At 57.5% G+C, this 15987-nt stretch overlaps 1 protein-coding gene across 1 annotated transcript in view; it reads left to right on the top strand.

Moving 5' to 3' along the window:
* KSR2 (kinase suppressor of ras 2) overlaps nucleotides 1-15987 on the top strand; it is a 49316-nt gene that overhangs the window by 32214 nt on the left and 1115 nt on the right. Inside the window, exons 11-17 of the mRNA XM_026042882.1 lie at nucleotides 770-811; nucleotides 1215-1281; nucleotides 3127-3175; nucleotides 3797-4164; nucleotides 11180-11276; nucleotides 12154-12287; nucleotides 15431-15562. Coding sequence (XP_025898667.1) covers nucleotides 770-811; nucleotides 1215-1281; nucleotides 3127-3175; nucleotides 3797-4164; nucleotides 11180-11276; nucleotides 12154-12287; nucleotides 15431-15562 — 889 coding nt within the window. The remainder of the gene's footprint in view (nucleotides 1-769; nucleotides 812-1214; nucleotides 1282-3126; nucleotides 3176-3796; nucleotides 4165-11179; nucleotides 11277-12153; nucleotides 12288-15430; nucleotides 15563-15987) is intronic.

Genomic DNA, 15987 nt, shown 5'->3' with positions numbered 1-15987 from the left:
CTCAGAGAAGCACGAATCCTACTGCAAAGCTGATGGACAATCTTCTGGGCTCTTGAAAGAGAGAGTGGGATCCACACAAGCCATGGGATAGCAGGAGCTGACACCTCAGGGGCTTTGATAAGCATTGAGTGGCCAAATCCCCCAGGTGGCTTCTCAGCCCCTATCAGCTCTCTCCAAATGCTAATTACCGATATAAAGTAATAGTTGAGGCTGGCAAAGAGAGGAAGTAGGAGTGAATAGCGGGCACGCGCTCTCCACAGCCATCTCCAGCACCTAGAGCAGCAGCCGGCGGGCAGCTCACCGGCACCAAGCGGTTCTTGTCACTCAAGTGCCTCTACCCAGGGCTTGGCATCTGCTTGGGCATGACCCTGAAGAGCTTAGGGTGAAAATCACAGGCTAAGGAGGACATGCTGGAGACCCAGGAGGGAAACTCAACTTCTTCATATGCTGGATATGCTTGGAGGGTCAGCGAGTGGAAGGACTGCTTTGCACTGCTGGCCCCATCTCTGTGATATGTCCATCTTATCAGAGGGTCGAGAGTCTTATTTTTTTGGCTGTCTGTTAAATGTGCATGGGCTTTGAAGGAACAGTAATCCATCATTTGAGAGATGGATGCAGGTGAGGGGAGGCTGTGCCCAGTAGATGCTGGGAGGAGGAACCACACTCTGGTCACCTGTTTTGTGGTGCTGGGTTTGGCATCCCTTGGGTTGGATTCTCCCCAGCACTGAGCTCTGAGACTCGTTTCTTATCCTCCCTTTCTGTTTTCCAGCTTCCCATTACTACAAGTACAAGCAGCAGTTCATTTTCCCTGGTAAGTCTCTCCCAAAGGGTGGTTGGTGGGGAAGGCAGCGCGCTGGGGTGCCTCGCAGATCACTGGTGTTGGCTGTTGGGGATACGTTTGGACATATCCCCCTGGATTCGTGCAGGGGAAGGGGTGCTTGATGGGGGGATTCTCCCCCAAAACGGCCGCAGGATGGCCATTCGAACACCATGCTCCTCCAGGACAGTGCCCCAATGACACGCTGCAGACCCGGGCTGGGCGACCCGCAGTTATACCCAAGAGCTTTCCCTGGATGTGAACGGCGGTTCTCAGCCCCGCTGGAAACACGGGTGGCGTTTCCCTGGGTGCCCTCGGCCGGCTCGCTGGGTGCACACCTGGAAAGGCTCCTTGCAGCGTGTCCTGCCCTGCTCTCACCGAGGTCTATGCCTTTCAGATGTGGTGCCTGAGACGCCAACGCGAGCCCCGCAGGTGGTCCTCCATCCCGTCAACTCGAACCCAATGTAAGTGGCTCCTCCCTCCCGACTCTGACCCCTCGTGCTGCAGCCCTTGATGGGAGCCTGAGCTCGTTAGGGTAGCGTTAATGAAGGTGTTGTGCCACAGAAAGCCCAAGTGGTTAATCTTTTCCTAGAAGCACAACAACAAGGCCTTTGAGAGGGGGCTCATCAGATCTCCTCAGTAAAGGCTCTTGTCCCAGCTCTACCTGTAGCATTTTCAAGAGATAATCCTTGAACTCAGTGCTGCAGGTAGCTTGGAAACTCAGTAAGTAATTGGCATCCAAGAATAGCTCTCCCAGCAGTTTGGGTCAGAGCTCCTCTGTTTAATCCAGCGTTTGCTGCAGTGCTCCACGACCACCATCATCCGTGGTGCTCCGGCAGCATCCAGCAGCCCCATGGCCTTTTGCGGGTGGCTGCCCTTCCTGCTCATAAACGCCACTTTTGAAGGATTATATAAGCTGGAAATTTAACAGATAGGATCTCGGGCCAGACAGAGACATAGTTTCTATCCAGATCGCCCACACGCCTCTCGCTGAACTGGCAACCTGTCAGGGGGGTCTGAGGGATCTCCTCTCTGTCTAGGAGAGGCCGCCACAGGGACGAAGATGGAGCGGCTCTGCCCATAGGTGCTGGCAGCGTGGAAATTAATGGCAAAGCAATTAAGATAAAGCCTTAAAGGTTTTTTTTTAAGGTTTTTCTTTTCCTGAGCCACAGAAGGAACCAAAATGCATCTGGTCATAAAGAGAGATTTTTCACATTGCGCTTCTCCCGGCTCTCTTCCAGCATAGGGAGTCTGTGAGATGAGGCTGGAGTCCACCCTGCCAGGTCGTCATATCTAAAGCAGTGTCAGAACTAGGACTGAAAGGTTTTGCTAGGTGAAATAAGGTCTGAATTTGCAAAATACGTGGTTCTTAGCAGCTTACCCTGCTGAAAGTAACCCTGTGAAACCCCTGACGTGGCTCCAGACGTGGCTGGACTGAGAAGTGGGTTCTGCTTTATATCCCGAGATACTCCGGAGACGGATATTAGCATCTGTACTAAAGTTCAGCCTAAAGAGCCTGTTTTCCTGCCCGCTGCCCTGCATCACACTGGCCTGGGAGGCTCTGCAGAAAGGTTTTGCCCAGCGGCTCATGGCACTCGAGTGGGGACTCGATGGAGGAGGGAACGTGGACCACATGGACCACAGTGTCCGTGCGAGGAGAGCTTGGCGCCGCTGGCAGCTCCTACAGCTCTGACCCTCCTGAGCTGCTCATCCCCAACGCTCCCCGGGAGCGACCGCGTGCGAGGGCCTCGAGAACCGCTTGTGGAGCCGGTGCTGGCAGGCGCCGTGTGAGCAGAAAGCCAAAAGGGAAGCATTTTGACCCAAAGAAGCGGGGAGATAAATTGCTCCTGCTGCCGGGGCATGTTCTGATGCTCTTACTGTGCAGAAGGTCTCTGCAATCTCTGCTTTATGGAAATTACTGCAAACCCATTTTCATCCGTTCTGGCAAGGAGTCGGGCACACGTGTCGCTTAGGCTGGTACTCGCTGGGAAAGCGAATCCGGTCTCGGGAAGCCCTGGGAAGGGCTGGGAGCACCCGCACCAGGGGCGCCGGGATGTTCAGCCCGGGGCGCGGAGCCCTCTCTGCGGATGCTGTGCCAAGTGCGAGCCCGTCCCCGGGGCTGTTGTGCTGGGCTCGATCCCACGGAGCCTCCCGAGGCTGCCGCGTGCTGTGCGTCCCGCCGCACAGGGATGCAGAGGGAAGCGGGATGGAGGGAGGCAGAGGGGAGCGGGACCTGGCGGCCGCGTTGCGGGGCTGCCCTGCGCCCCCCAGACCGCTCTGTTTTCACACTCTGCTGGTTTTTTTAACAGCCTGGAAGGAAATCCATTACTTCAAATTGAAGTGGAGCCGACGTCGGAGGTAAGATGCCACCAGCCGCAGTGCAGGCTCTGCATTTTGCTTCTGGAATGAAAGGAAAACTCGGGAAAGCAAAGATTGCTAAACCACAGGGCGTGCGGCGGGTCAACCCTGCAGGTCCAGGTTGACCTGGCACCAAAACAGGCAGCGGCCTCGTGGTCCCTTGTGGACTTTGCGCCTGTTCTCATGCTCTTAGTCCTGTGCAATTTTATAAGGCTCATTGGAAATGCAGCCTGGCCTTGGAAGGCCAGCACGGGGGATGCAGTGTCTTGGGTGCACTTAGATCTGCAGAGAAACACACAGCTCGGGAAAGGGAAAGCCTGGCTTATCCCAAGCTCTCCAGGCAGTGGACCTTGGGCCTCTGCGGTGAGAGCTGAGGGTGTTAGCAGAGCACTGCTAGGGAGGCGTGGGATGAAATTCTGCTTCCAGGTGGATTGGTGAAGGGCTCTGGTGGGTCGCTTTTGAGTCTGGTTTGGAAGCTCCCATGGCATCTCCTGAAAAACCTAGATGCATTGACCTCTGCCTTCCTGTGGCCTTGGAGGAATATAGATGGAGTCAGGTGATCACCCAGTTGCTTTTGGGAGACACCCAAGTGGGTGCTCAGCCCTGCTTGTCTCCCTGCAGAATGAGGAAGGCAACGAGGAGGCCCAAGAGTCGGAGGACGACTTTGAAGAGATGAACCTCTCCCTCCTCTCGGCTCGCAACTTCCCCCGCAAGGCCAGCCAGACCAGCATCTTCCTCCAGGAGTGGGACATCCCCTTCGAGCAGCTGGAGATCGGGGAGCTCATTGGCAAGGGGCGCTTCGGGCAGGTGTTCCACGGGCGCTGGCACGGCGAGGTGGCCATCCGCCTCATCGACATCGAGCGGGACAACGAGGACCAGCTGAAGGCCTTCAAGCGGGAGGTGATGGCCTACCGGCAGACCCGCCACGAGAACGTGGTGCTCTTCATGGGAGCCTGCATGAGCCCTCCTCACCTCGCCATCATCACCAGGTAGGTCCGGCGCCTCCCTGCGCACCCTGCTGGATTCAGGAACTTGCGGAACCCAGTGGAGGAACATCCTTCAGCCCACTGAGTAGGTGGCAGCTGGTGGGATTATGTTGGGCTCACGGATCCTTATGGGCTCTGCAGCTCTGCTTGTGCCCGGGGGCACGTAGCTCTCAGTCCTTTCTACTGCCGAGCTAGGAACGTTATTGTTTTGAGTAATTTCCTTCTCATTCCGAAGTATATTCCAGCAGTCAAGCGCTACCTCTTGACAAGCTGCTGAAGGCATCACAAGTCATGTCCTCCTTGCTGCCCTGACCGATGTTCTCTATTGCCAGTGATTTATGGTGGATGTTGGGAGCAGTCCCTCTCGTCATTGAGCTTAGCTAGACACCGATGCTTTGGTGTCATCGGGAAGGCCATAGTGCAGGGCTGCCACTGGGGTGGGATCGACAAGTTCTACCGTAGTCCCTGTCTGGAAAAGGTGCAACCGGAGGGGTTGCAGCCCGCTCCGCTGGGATCTGACGGGACCTGGAGCCACGTGAGCAGGGCTGCAGCCCAGGGAACGTGTCCGATGCCGTATGCCGGCGGGATGGACCTGCTTGGGGCTCATGCACCGGCAGGCGCCTGCAGGGACGTTGCCCCAGGGAGCTCTCGCAGCCGGGCAGGGAACAGGGCTGTCACTTGAGCAGCTGGGGCTGCTGAGCCGCACGCAGCAAACCCGGCAGCCCCGCCGCTCGCTCCGGTAATTATCGCGTGGCTAACGAGCACTCCGAATGGGGAATGGGCACACAACTCCCCAGCTGGCATGAAGCTCCAGGGCTAGTGGCTGCCCAGGTGGGCAAGCACAAGGTGAGCGCTGCCCGCAGGCCAGCTCAGGGGACGGGGAGGCTGCAGCGACTGCCCCTCTGCCCTGTAGCACAGAGGAAACCTTCCCACGGGATCACCTGAAACAACCCGTGTTTTCACCTAAAATATTCCCATTTGCCTGGAGCGGGAAAGCTGCATAAGGCCATTAATGGCGAAATAGCATGTGGCCCTTTTGCAAGTTCACCATCCAGAAAACTGCTCCCAAAGCAGTCTTGGCTCTGAGGGACACTGGTGGTGCAGCACGTGTGCTCCAGAAACACGGCATGTCTCGTGCCACCTCCCTGCCGTTGGCTCTGTCGCCAGCTTGGGGCATCCTGCAGCGGTGGGTTTCCTGCTGAGGGAGGACATGGCTTTTCCATCCTGCTCCTTGAAGGACCTTTTGCGCAAAGAGACCTTTGCAGTGCCTGTTTGCACAGCCTTTGAATCCCATTCAGCATCAGAGCTTCGGGTAATAGGTATTTTTAAGCTACAGAAAGCACTTTTTGACTCTAATGCTGCTATCTAAAAAAACCTCTCAGGTGCTGCTTTTTGACAGTTTGGCACAATAAATACAGGCGCTGCAGTGGTTTGATGCATTAATATCAGGTCTGCAGCCACTTAGGGGTTGTTTTTCCCCTTTCCCCAGCTGCAGCCCGGGCTTTTTAAGGTCAAAGTTGGGTGTTATTGGCTTGCCCCGATCCACCCTGTGCCTGCGATGCCCCCGCGCGCTGCGGGATCCTCGAGGGCCGAATCCCTGGCACTCCCGGGCTTCGCGGAGCCGGGAGCTGGTGCTGGGGCGGCGGGGACGTGGCGGTTCTCGGCGGGAGGGAGATGCGGCCGGCGGCGCGCGGCCCTGCCCGGGGCTTCGCCGCGCCGCCCCGCGCGCCTCCCCGGCCGGTATTTTTAGACAGTTTTATTTTTACCGCTCCGTTTTCCTTCCTTCCTCTCCTGCCGCTTCCCTTCCCGGCGGAAAGGCTCAGGGAGCTGCAAGTGGGACAAGCAAAGAGAGCTCGGATGGGACCGACCCTCTGCTCTTCGGGGGCCTGTCCCGGGCCAGCGCTTCTCCAAGGGACCCTGGATGTGACCGCAGGTCCCGGGGCACGTTGGGGACGTGTGGTGGCCCCTGGGGAGCGGCATTGGAGGCCACTCCAAGGAGAGCTCCTGTGGGGGCTGCTAATGAGCTGCCTCTTGGGTAACGAGCGGTGGGGACAGTTAACATCCATCTTAATTAGTCTCGAGGCGGCACCGAGGCAGCCTCACGGGCCACATAATGGATGGCACGGACCCAATGTGAAAGAAAGGACTGAACCCTCCACTTGTTTTTTTTCCTATATGCAAAAAAATCAAGGTTTTTGGACGGAGGGAGGCAAAACCTTGGGGGCTCCTGCATGGGCCGAGGAGCTTCCAGTGTCCCTCCAGCCCCGGGCTTTGGCCGCGCTGCCCGCCCTTCCTTTCAGCTGCCTCTCCCCTTTCCCAGCATTTGAAATAATGAAGCTCGTCCATCATATAATAAATAGCTATTGACTTCTTGCCAGGGGCTGCAGCAGAACGGATTGACCCGTGGGAATGCGCTGCTTCGCGATCGATAGGCGCCCATCAGGCTGGATAAATCTTGATAACGACTGGCACCCGGGAAGTCGATACGAGTATTAATATACACGTTAACGGGGCATTTATCTTCCCGACGAGGCCTGGGGCTTGGATGCCCTCGGCTGCGCGACGCGGAGTCGGGACAACGGGGGCGGCATCGGGGGCTTAGGAAGCTCTGCTTGACTCAATGCCCCGGGATGGACGCGGCTTTGTGTGCTCCTGGGAGCAGCATCTCCGGCTAGGAGAAGCTCCTTGTGGTAAAATTGCATTGTTGTTTATTTTATTTCCTAAATAGCTTGTTTCTTGTAAAGCCCTGATGGAATTGTGGTGATTTTTAGGGGGAGGATTAGCTCTCCTCCTCATCCTCCTTCTCCTCTTCCTTGCCTGCCTTGAGGTCCGGCTACCTCGGAGCAGGGGGACTTTTTGTGCCTCTTTGGCTCCTGCAGAAACACCCATGTGGGAGCTGCCCCACGGCACCGTTTCACCCTTGCTGTGGCTGCAAGCGCTGCTTGGGGCGTTGCTGCCCGGAGGTTTGGTAGGAAAACAAGTGTTTCCTGGCTGATAAAGCTGCCGGCTCCCGGGAGAGGCTGGGCGAGCTGCCCCGAGGAGGGTCTGCTGTGGGAAAGGTCCTCTGCTGCTTGCAGCCTGGTGCTCTGCAGCTCTGTGCAACCTGCACCCTCCTTCCAAGCACCTCGGGTACCGCTGGCCCCGCAAAACCCCCCTGTTTTGCAGGATTTTGCAAACCCTCTTCTTAACCTCTTCTTGCTTCAGATCCGAAGTCCCTGAATAGCAACTGTCTGTCCTGAATAGGGAGGGTGGTTTTTCACTGTGCATTTACCCCGGAGCTCCCCAGGGACCAGCCCCAGGGCTGGCGGCTTTTGCATCGGGGCCACGTGCAGGTGTCCTGGGGGTCTCCGTTTTATGCCCCCGTCTTGATTTTGAGTAAAGCAAATAGGAAGGAGATTCTGCTGCTCTTTTAGGCCTGCTTAAATTCCCATCTTAGGGAAAATGCTCCTTGCTACCTTCCACTTATTGCACTGCCCGTTCCCAGCAGCCAAATACTAGTTAGGGAGAAAAACGAGCCGCTCGGCAGCTGTGTTGCCGTAGAGGACTGGACCTCCTCGTGTCACTGAGAGGGGTTTGCACCGTTCCCCTTGCAAGCCCGTGCAGCTGAGGTGGCTCAAGCCGCCCCCGTCGGCAGACGGGACCTTTCCGAGCCTCACGGTCTGATACTAAATCCCCAAGGGATGGGGAGCGCGGGAGCTCCCTGCAAACGCCCCTCGGCTCCGCGTCTGTCTCTCCCCCAGCGCGGCTGCACTCAGCGAGTGGAGGTATTTTTACAGCGAATACATGTTATTAATTCCCACTCTCTCCTCCGGTCTCTCCCCTGCCGTCTATCACCATGGCACCCCGGCGGCTTCCCCATAAATCACTCCGGCGGGAGCTTCTCGGGGTCTGGCGTTTATCACTTTGGGGCATCACAATGATGGATTTGGGGGCTGCTCTTTGCTGCTTTGCCTCCCGCTCACCGTTTTGGCACGGCGCTGTGGTGCAGCCGAGTCGGGTTGCGGGAAGCAACCGTCATTGGAAGGACGCCAGATGCGTCGGAAGCCGCAGCCTTCGTCGGAAGGCGGTTTTGGAGAGGGGCAGTTTTGTTGTGTGGTCGAGGAGGGACCACCGTGTCGGGACACGGGGGTGGTTGTGCGGTGATAGGAAATGCAGAATATTGCAAAGCACCGAACTTGCACCCTGGGGCAGCTGTGTGTCCGTCCCCAAAGGCCCCTTTTGCCCAGCGGTGCCGGGGTGGCGGCGGTGGCAGCGCTGCCTCGTCCCGGGCACAGCCCGAGCTCCGCGAGCGGGAGAGAGGCTGCGAACTTCAGCACTGCGGAGATGCTGCCCATCAATATTGCAAAGCGGGGAAATAAAATAACGTGGGGGATAAATGAAGCTGCTTTCACCTCAACTGGAAAGAAATATATAAGCAGAAGTGCTCCAGATAGTCCCAACTCATCTCTCCCAAATTGCTCCTCTGCAAGTTGCTTTGGCTTTCCTCCCGGTGCTGATGTCTCCAGCCCACGCCGGCGCAACGCAGAGTGTTTATAAAGCAATTTGGGATTTGGCTTGCTTGGCTGCACACTTCAGAAACTCATTTTGAATAGAGAGCGCATCTGCCGTGGGATGGGCTTGGGGACGGGGACGGCACCTCCGGAGCACCTGGGCTAGGAGCTCGGTGACACGTCCCGTGGCCCCCTGCCCCTGCGGTGGGAGGACGGGGTGACAAGAGTGTGTCGTGTGTGTCACACAGCGGAGATGAGAGTGCTTGTAGTTCGGGGACAGGAGTCCTTGAAAGGTCCGGGGCTGTGGTCTAGGGACAAGCTCTGGCACTGCGATTCCTGCTGGCTAAATTGTGGGAAATGACTGAACTTTTCACTTGGGGCTTTCCTGGCGAGGTGGATGGCGGATTCGAGGAAGGGTGGGCGGCACGTGGTTACTACCACCCTTAATGCGGAGCAGCTGCTGCTTGGGCAAAGCCACCTTGGGCTTGGCCCCTGGTGGCTGCGGGAAAAAGTGAGCGGAGAAGCTTTTGCATCTGGCCCTGTGCCAGCAGGTCCCATGGGATGGGAGGACATGGGATGCCAGGGGATCTGTGCAATGCAGATTCCCTGGTGCCGGCCATCCCCGCGTTGCCATCCGTCCAACGGGTCTTCGCAAAGCGCTTCCCTGATGCGGAAAACCACATCCCCACCTCGTGTCCTCCATAAGCTCCGAAGGAAAAAAGAGGATTTTTTTGCACAAGAGACAAGCCTTGGCTTACAAGTGGGTACTTGAGCAGTGAATAGGCCGATTGCTGCCGCGGCTCCTGCTCGCCGCGCGCCTGCGGGCTGCGACCCCGCGACGCGACGCGGTGCCGAGCGGTGCTGAGCGCGGCGCCTCGCTCCGCCCGGGCGCCAAGCAGCCATTCAGGAGCCCAAATTGCGGGAAGCGCCGTGAAAAGGTAGCGCAGGTGGCTGCTGAATAGGCTCCCGGGCAGCAGCAGGGCTTTGTGCCGCCGCCGGCAGCTCCGCGTGCGGCGTTCCCGGCTCCGACTCCCCGGCGGGAGCCATGCGGCAGCGCAGCGATGAGTCACCTGGGAGGGATCGCGGATTTTTCCACAGGTCCCATGGACTCGCGGTGCCCCAGGGGGGAAAAAGTGCCTGCTAGTGCCTTCTCCCATAATTCCTTCCATTCCCCTGGGGGTTTGCACCCATTCCAATCCCTAAGCAGCTTCCTACAAGGTTTTCCTCTGGGAAAAATGAGGCCCTTGCTCAGGAGAGGTGGGAGAGGGGAAGCTGCAAGCGCTGGTTCTGCATTCGGGTAGCACCAAGCAGCCTTTTGGCACCACGGAGCTTCAGCTCTGCAAGCTGAGTTAGGAAAGCAGCACAAAAGCTTCACTGTTGAGAGGCTGCTGGGGAAAAAATTGCTAAGGGGAAAATATTCTGCTGCCTTTCTGAACAGCCCTCGTGTGCTGCTCCTCCAGCACTTCTTTGCAAGTGAGATTTAAGTGACTCGGACTCTTAATCTTCGGTGCAATTCCTGTTTAGGCGAGACTGCAGCTGGGAGATTAGTGCCAGGGTTAGTTAGGAGAAGATGGTTTTGCAGTCTGGCAAGCCTTAATTTTCCTGGAAAAAGACGGGGGGTCTCCAGGGGGCCCTTTCTAAGATACCTAAGCAAGTGGAAGCGCCAGGGAGGAGCGGTTCGGAGGGATGTCAGTGCTTGCACCTGGCTGCTATTCCTGGCCCCCAGGGCTTGCGTATCAAGCTGTGTCCAGCAAATCTCTTTTCCTGTTAATTTACTGTCCGGCGACATGAACGCTTCCCAGATTCCGTATTTCCATCCCGGCTGCAAACTTGGTGACTCGCACGTTTGGCGCAAGCAGTGGAGGGGAAGAGGGTCAGTTAAGGGGGGATGAAGGAGGGCCGGGGAGGCCGAGGAGTTAAAACCCGGCGCTCCTTTGTGTCCGGAGCGAGGAGGAGCCGGCCGGGCGCAGGTAGCGGGGCCGCGCGGGCGCGGGGGCGGCCGCCGAGAAGCAAACAAGCCCTTTCTGGCGGGCGGCAGCCGAGGCCGCGGCCGCCCACGTCCCCCATTATGATATTCAAATGCCAATATAGATTTAATTGGCTTACGTGCCCCCTCCTCCAGCTGCCTGTGGTAATTAAGGCTCTGCAAATAGATTTTACTGTAATTGCTACGAGGAGGAGAGTCGGAGGCCGTTGCAGGGTGCATCGGCTTTCCCCCCACCTCCTCTTTTGGCTCGTGTCGCATCTGCGGCTGTCGGCGCCGAGAGGGACAAGGTGGAGGGATGTGGGCGTCCTGCACATGGGACCCGAGCAAGGAGGCCGGGAGGTCCCTTTCGGGAGAGGAAATGAGGGGAAAAGGGCCGACAAATCCGACTGAGTTGGAGTCCAAGTCCTCGTGGCTCTGTGTGGCTCCCCAGTTCTGCATTCAGAAATTGTTCTTGGATGTTCTTGGGCTGGGGTTTCTAAAATGTTTTATTATTATTATTATTATCACTGTTTTTCTCCTCTCCCTTTTCTTGCTCTTCCAGCCTGTGTAAAGGACGGACTCTCTACTCGGTGGTGAGAGATGCCAAAATGGTCCTGGACGTCAACAAGACGAGGCAGATAGCCCAGGAGATCGTCAAGGTGCGCCGAGGGCCCTGGGGTGCCTGGTGACTCCAAGTGCACCTCTTGGGGCCTACGAATAGGTGCTGGGGAGGGAGGGCGGCCCAGTGCAGCCAGGGTGATACGGTTTGGGAAGTGGGTGCTCACAGGTCCCAGGTTCCCTGCTTGTGCCCGGGGGTTGGACTTGACCAATGTTGGGTTTGACTTCAACCAAAGAGCTCCAAAGATGGGGAACCACCATGGGGTCATGCTAGAAAGGCCCTGAGCGGCCGTGGTGGGGTGGGTGACACCACTTTCAATGGTGTCCTCGATGCCTCTGTGCTGTGCCCCAAGAGGCTGCAGCGCAGAGACGCGCGGTCGGTGCCTCTGGTCCCTCCTCCAAAGGAACAGTTTGGGGCCAAATTCTGCATTTGCACAGAGGTGGTTTCACCCAGCACACGTCTCCTTCACATGTCCGTGTGCGCCAGCACTGGCAGCCTGGCTGGCACCGGGATTAACGGCACTCTTATCCCGTGGGAGGCTGCTTCTCCCATGGCGCTAAACGGCTGCCCCACGGAGCCATCAGCGACTTGGGGTTTCCCACCCGCGGCCTTGCTTTGCATCATTAGCAATAATTTTAATTAAGCACCATGAAGCTTTCCTAGGGAAAAAGAATGAATCCGGTGCTCCTCGGAGATGCCTGCTTGCAGGCTGATTGTGTGCGCGTGGGCAGCCTCGGCGCCTCCGGATGGGCACGCAGCCCGGGGGTGCCGGGGGGAGCTCTCTATTTCGGGATGTGCCAGCCGGGCTGTCCCCATGTCGGCAGCTGCGGGAGCTGCCCCATCTCTGCTGGTGTCCACCCCGTTTGCTCCAACCTCTGGTTTCAGCTATTTTAGTGTTCCTTCTTTTCCGCTCCCAGGGAATGGGCTACCTGCACGCCAAGGGCATCCTTCACAAAGACCTCAAGTCAAAGAACGTTTTCTACGATAACGGCAAGGTGGTGATCACAGACTTCGGCCTCTTCAGCATCTCGGGAGTGCTGCAGGCGGGCAGGTAGGAGCAGCAGGATCTCTGCAAGGATCCGGTGCGCAGGAGCGGGATGGAGGATCCTCCACGCGGAGCTGGTGGGAGGACATTGCCAGGCTGCTGCATTCCAGTCTCCGGCACCGTTTGATGTGTAGGGCCCAGACCTGGCTCCAGATGGGTGTCTTTGCCCCAAACTCTTCCATGCCCAAAATCCCCTGGGAGAGGTTGCTCGGGATCTGTTTCACCGGGGTCAGGAAAGCCGGCTTGTCCCTGCCCTTTCCCCAGCGCAGCCCCTATAATCCTCCGGCAGCTGCTCCAGCCCACCAGCTGCCGAGCTTTGCTGACAGCTCTGAGGTTTCCCAGTGTGAGAGAGGGTTTCCACCGGAAATGTTGTGACAGAGCAAACACGGTGTCACCCACACCAGCAGCCCCGGGCTCTTCCCTCTTGGAGCACAAGGATGCTCAGGAGATAAAGCATATATTCAGATTTACGTGGTTTTCCAGTTATGGCATGGCAAGGTGATTAGAAATGATTGCAGGCTTCCAGTTTTTATTTACTTATCTATTTATTTATTTTTTATACAAGCTTAGCCAAAAGGTTTGGAAGCCCAAAAATGCAGCCGGGCTCCCGCTTTCCCCAAGGGTCCGGCAGTGGAAAAGGGACTTTGAGCTTATCCTGGCTCCTTACTCCACCAAAATGACTGGGTTTTGGCATGAACCGGCTGTTGTTGGAGGTCTGAGGGAAGGTTTCCAGTTTTGGGGGGCTGCACTCGCCAGCTGTGACAGATTTTGAAGCAGAAAGTGTCCAAGGGTCTGATTTCCCTTTTCATCATTACGTGGGTGATGTTCCCCAGGGACCTTCTTTGTTATGACTTTTCCCAGACCAAGATGAGCCAGACTAAGCCAGTTTGGGGACAACTGAGGCTTCTTGGTGAACACTGACTTGGAGAAGGGAGCTTGCCGAGGGTCAGGCCGTGCTCTTGCATTGGCTTGTGAGTGCAGAAGGGAAACGTGCCCGGGGTTTTCTCCGCTAGCACTTGCCTTGTGGTGGCCAAAGCGTTAACAGACCGTCCTCTTCCTCCCAATGAAGGCTGGCCTTGTATTGCTTCCTACAATCTGGGCAATAATTCAGTCGCTCCTCTCAGGAATACGGCTGGCTATCACCGCTGCGTTGGAGAGACTTTGTAATTGAACGTCTTCAGCCTGATAAAAAACATATTTATCTTTCCTTTATATAAAACATCATTGGGCTTGGCAGGGCTGTTCTGTAATTAGGAGGAGCGTGAGGTGGATTTTGAGAGCTCTGAAGGGCTCTTCTGCCATCGCTTTTAACGGCGGGCTCGCTTTCCATCGCAAGATGCTCACTTGATTCAGCCCCTTCCTATTAATCAAAGCGGCTGTGTTGTGTATGAAACCAGCCCAACTTTCGTTATGAAACCCTCTATTGCCGTCATTTACTCTGGGTTTTGTTCCAGCTCAGCCCTCGGTGCTGGAAGCTCAGGAGGTACCCGGGGGGTGCCCGGGGGTCTGTGAGCGTTGCGGGGAGCTGGGCTGGGCTCGTGTGGGTGCTCTAGAGCAGACCCCACTGCCAGACCCTGCTGGTGAGAGCAGCGGGGCCCAGCCTTGCGGTGTCACCAGACTGGGCGAGCTGAGCACACAAGGACCTCAGGCTCCAAAGCACCCCAGAACTGGGGAGGAGCAGGGGGGACTGCGGGAAAGGCCGCCCGCCCAGGCCCTCCTTGCCCAGCACCTGCCTCGTTGTCTCTCCCACCTTTCCCTCCCGCGGGCGGGAGTCAGGAGCGCGGACGTCAGGAGCACCGGCGGGGAAGGCAGAGAAAGCACCTTGGTGCCTCTCTTAATTGACCCCAGTGCTTAATGGCAGCTTGTAATTAAGAGCCCTGTGTATAGATCCATGATGGCAATCGGAGCTTGCCGGTGGGAGCCGAAAGCTTCCCTCCCGTGTGGGAGTGCTCTCACCTCTGCTGCCGGGGAGCAGAGGCGCCCGAGTGTCCCCCCAGCTCCTGACCGCCGCGCCGCCCCCTTCGCGGCCGAGAGGAAGAGGAGCTGTCAAGTGCCCAGGGCGCTGACGGAGCCGTAACGAGCCAAGCCCGCTCCTCGCGCTGTCCCGAGGCTCCGGCGCCGGCCCCTGCCGCGGTGCCGCCTTGCTGATGGGCAACACGAGTTGCCGGCGCTCTGCCTGAGCCAGCGCGGGGGAAGCGGGACCCGGAGCGCCCCGAAGGAGGGACTTCAGCTCTCAGCATGACGGGATCGCAGGACAGACCCACGCTTTGAGAGAGATTTTGGTCTCTGACGTTTGTGAGGATGGATGACTCCGAAGGCTGCTGCTCCCCTCATGGGGTCAGTGACCTATGGAGGGAATCAAGGCGCCCAATGAAGACTCCTCATCACACAGCTCCGGTTACCTTCTATGGTTTACGCTGCCAAATCCAGTTCAGACACATGATCGAGGTGCTTAACACATCACCACTCATCAGCTGCACTCTCGTATCATGTAGCTGCTCTTGGCTCACCGTAAATGCCAAGTAATGCTGGGTAGCTCCTTGTTGGACTGCCTGTGTTCCACAACCTCATCCAGAGTGGCTTGTCCCTCCAGGGGACCTCAGATGGTGAGGGAAGAACATTGGCTTTGTGGAACATCTCCTTGGGCAGCAGGAGCAAGGGGAATACCACACTAGTTGCCTGGAGGTTGTTTTTGATGGCAGGGGCACCTGGTCGGTGCCTGCTGAAGGTGAAGGAATGAGGAAGCAGCTACCTGAGGGCAGCGGAGTCCTCTGCCCAGACAGGTTGGCCACTCTCCATCCTTGGAGACACTCACAAGCCCTCTGGGCAGGGTCTTGGGCGACCTGCTGGACAAACTGCTTGGAGATAATGGAGTGCCCTTATGAAACACTTGAAAAGACAGTTTTTCAAGCTGTTATTGTAGGGTAACTTAGGTTAGAAGGGACGTCTGGAGGTCCCTGGTCCAGCCTCCTGCTCAGAGCAGGGTCAACTGGTACCAGGTTACCGAGAGCCCTGTCAGGTAAACGGAGAGTCCCCCCGGTCCCTAGGGGAGGACTTTTAGTGCAATGGTGGCAGGGGGTCTCGGCGGTGACGTGGGGATGTGGCGGCGACGGGGCCGGCCCCTCACCGCGGCGCCGGGGCTTCCGCAGGCGGGAGAACAAGCTGCGCATCCAGAACGGCTGGCTGTGCCACCTGGCGCCGGAGATCATCCGCCAGCTCTCGCCCGACACCGAGGAGGACAAGCTGCCCTTCTCCAAGCACTCGGACGTCTTTGCGCTCGGGTGAGTCCCCCGGGCGCGGGGCAGAGCAGCCGGATGCGTCGGAGCATCTTCAGCGGGGGGACATTCCCACGTAATCCCCACAATTCCCCAACCCATCATGTTTAAGGGGAATGGCGAATTTGCCATGATCCCAGGAATTCAAGGGGATTGGTGTTTGCCATGACGTCCTTGAACACCCCCAGCATGGCTAGAAATCAGTGAGAGAGGGATGGGGGACAGTGATGCTCCAAAAAACCCAGATTCATGGGGATCTGAATCCTCATGACAGCAGCCCCATCACTCTCCTAGCAAAAACCTTCCCCAGGGCTGTTGGTTCTGTGCGGCGGGTTAATTTGTTGGCACGCTGTGCCCGTGGACACTAAGGCTGCAGTTCGCAGTGATTAGTGTGCGGGGAGCTGCTATCAGATGCAATGTTTCCATCAAAA

Source organism: Nothoprocta perdicaria, unplaced genomic scaffold (genome assembly GCF_003342845.1).
Source record: "Nothoprocta perdicaria isolate Ctin4 unplaced genomic scaffold, notPer1 scaffold_317, whole genome shotgun sequence".
NCBI lineage: Eukaryota > Metazoa > Chordata > Aves > Tinamiformes > Tinamidae > Nothoprocta > Nothoprocta perdicaria.
This window is presented reverse-complemented; position numbering and strand designations above follow the sequence as displayed.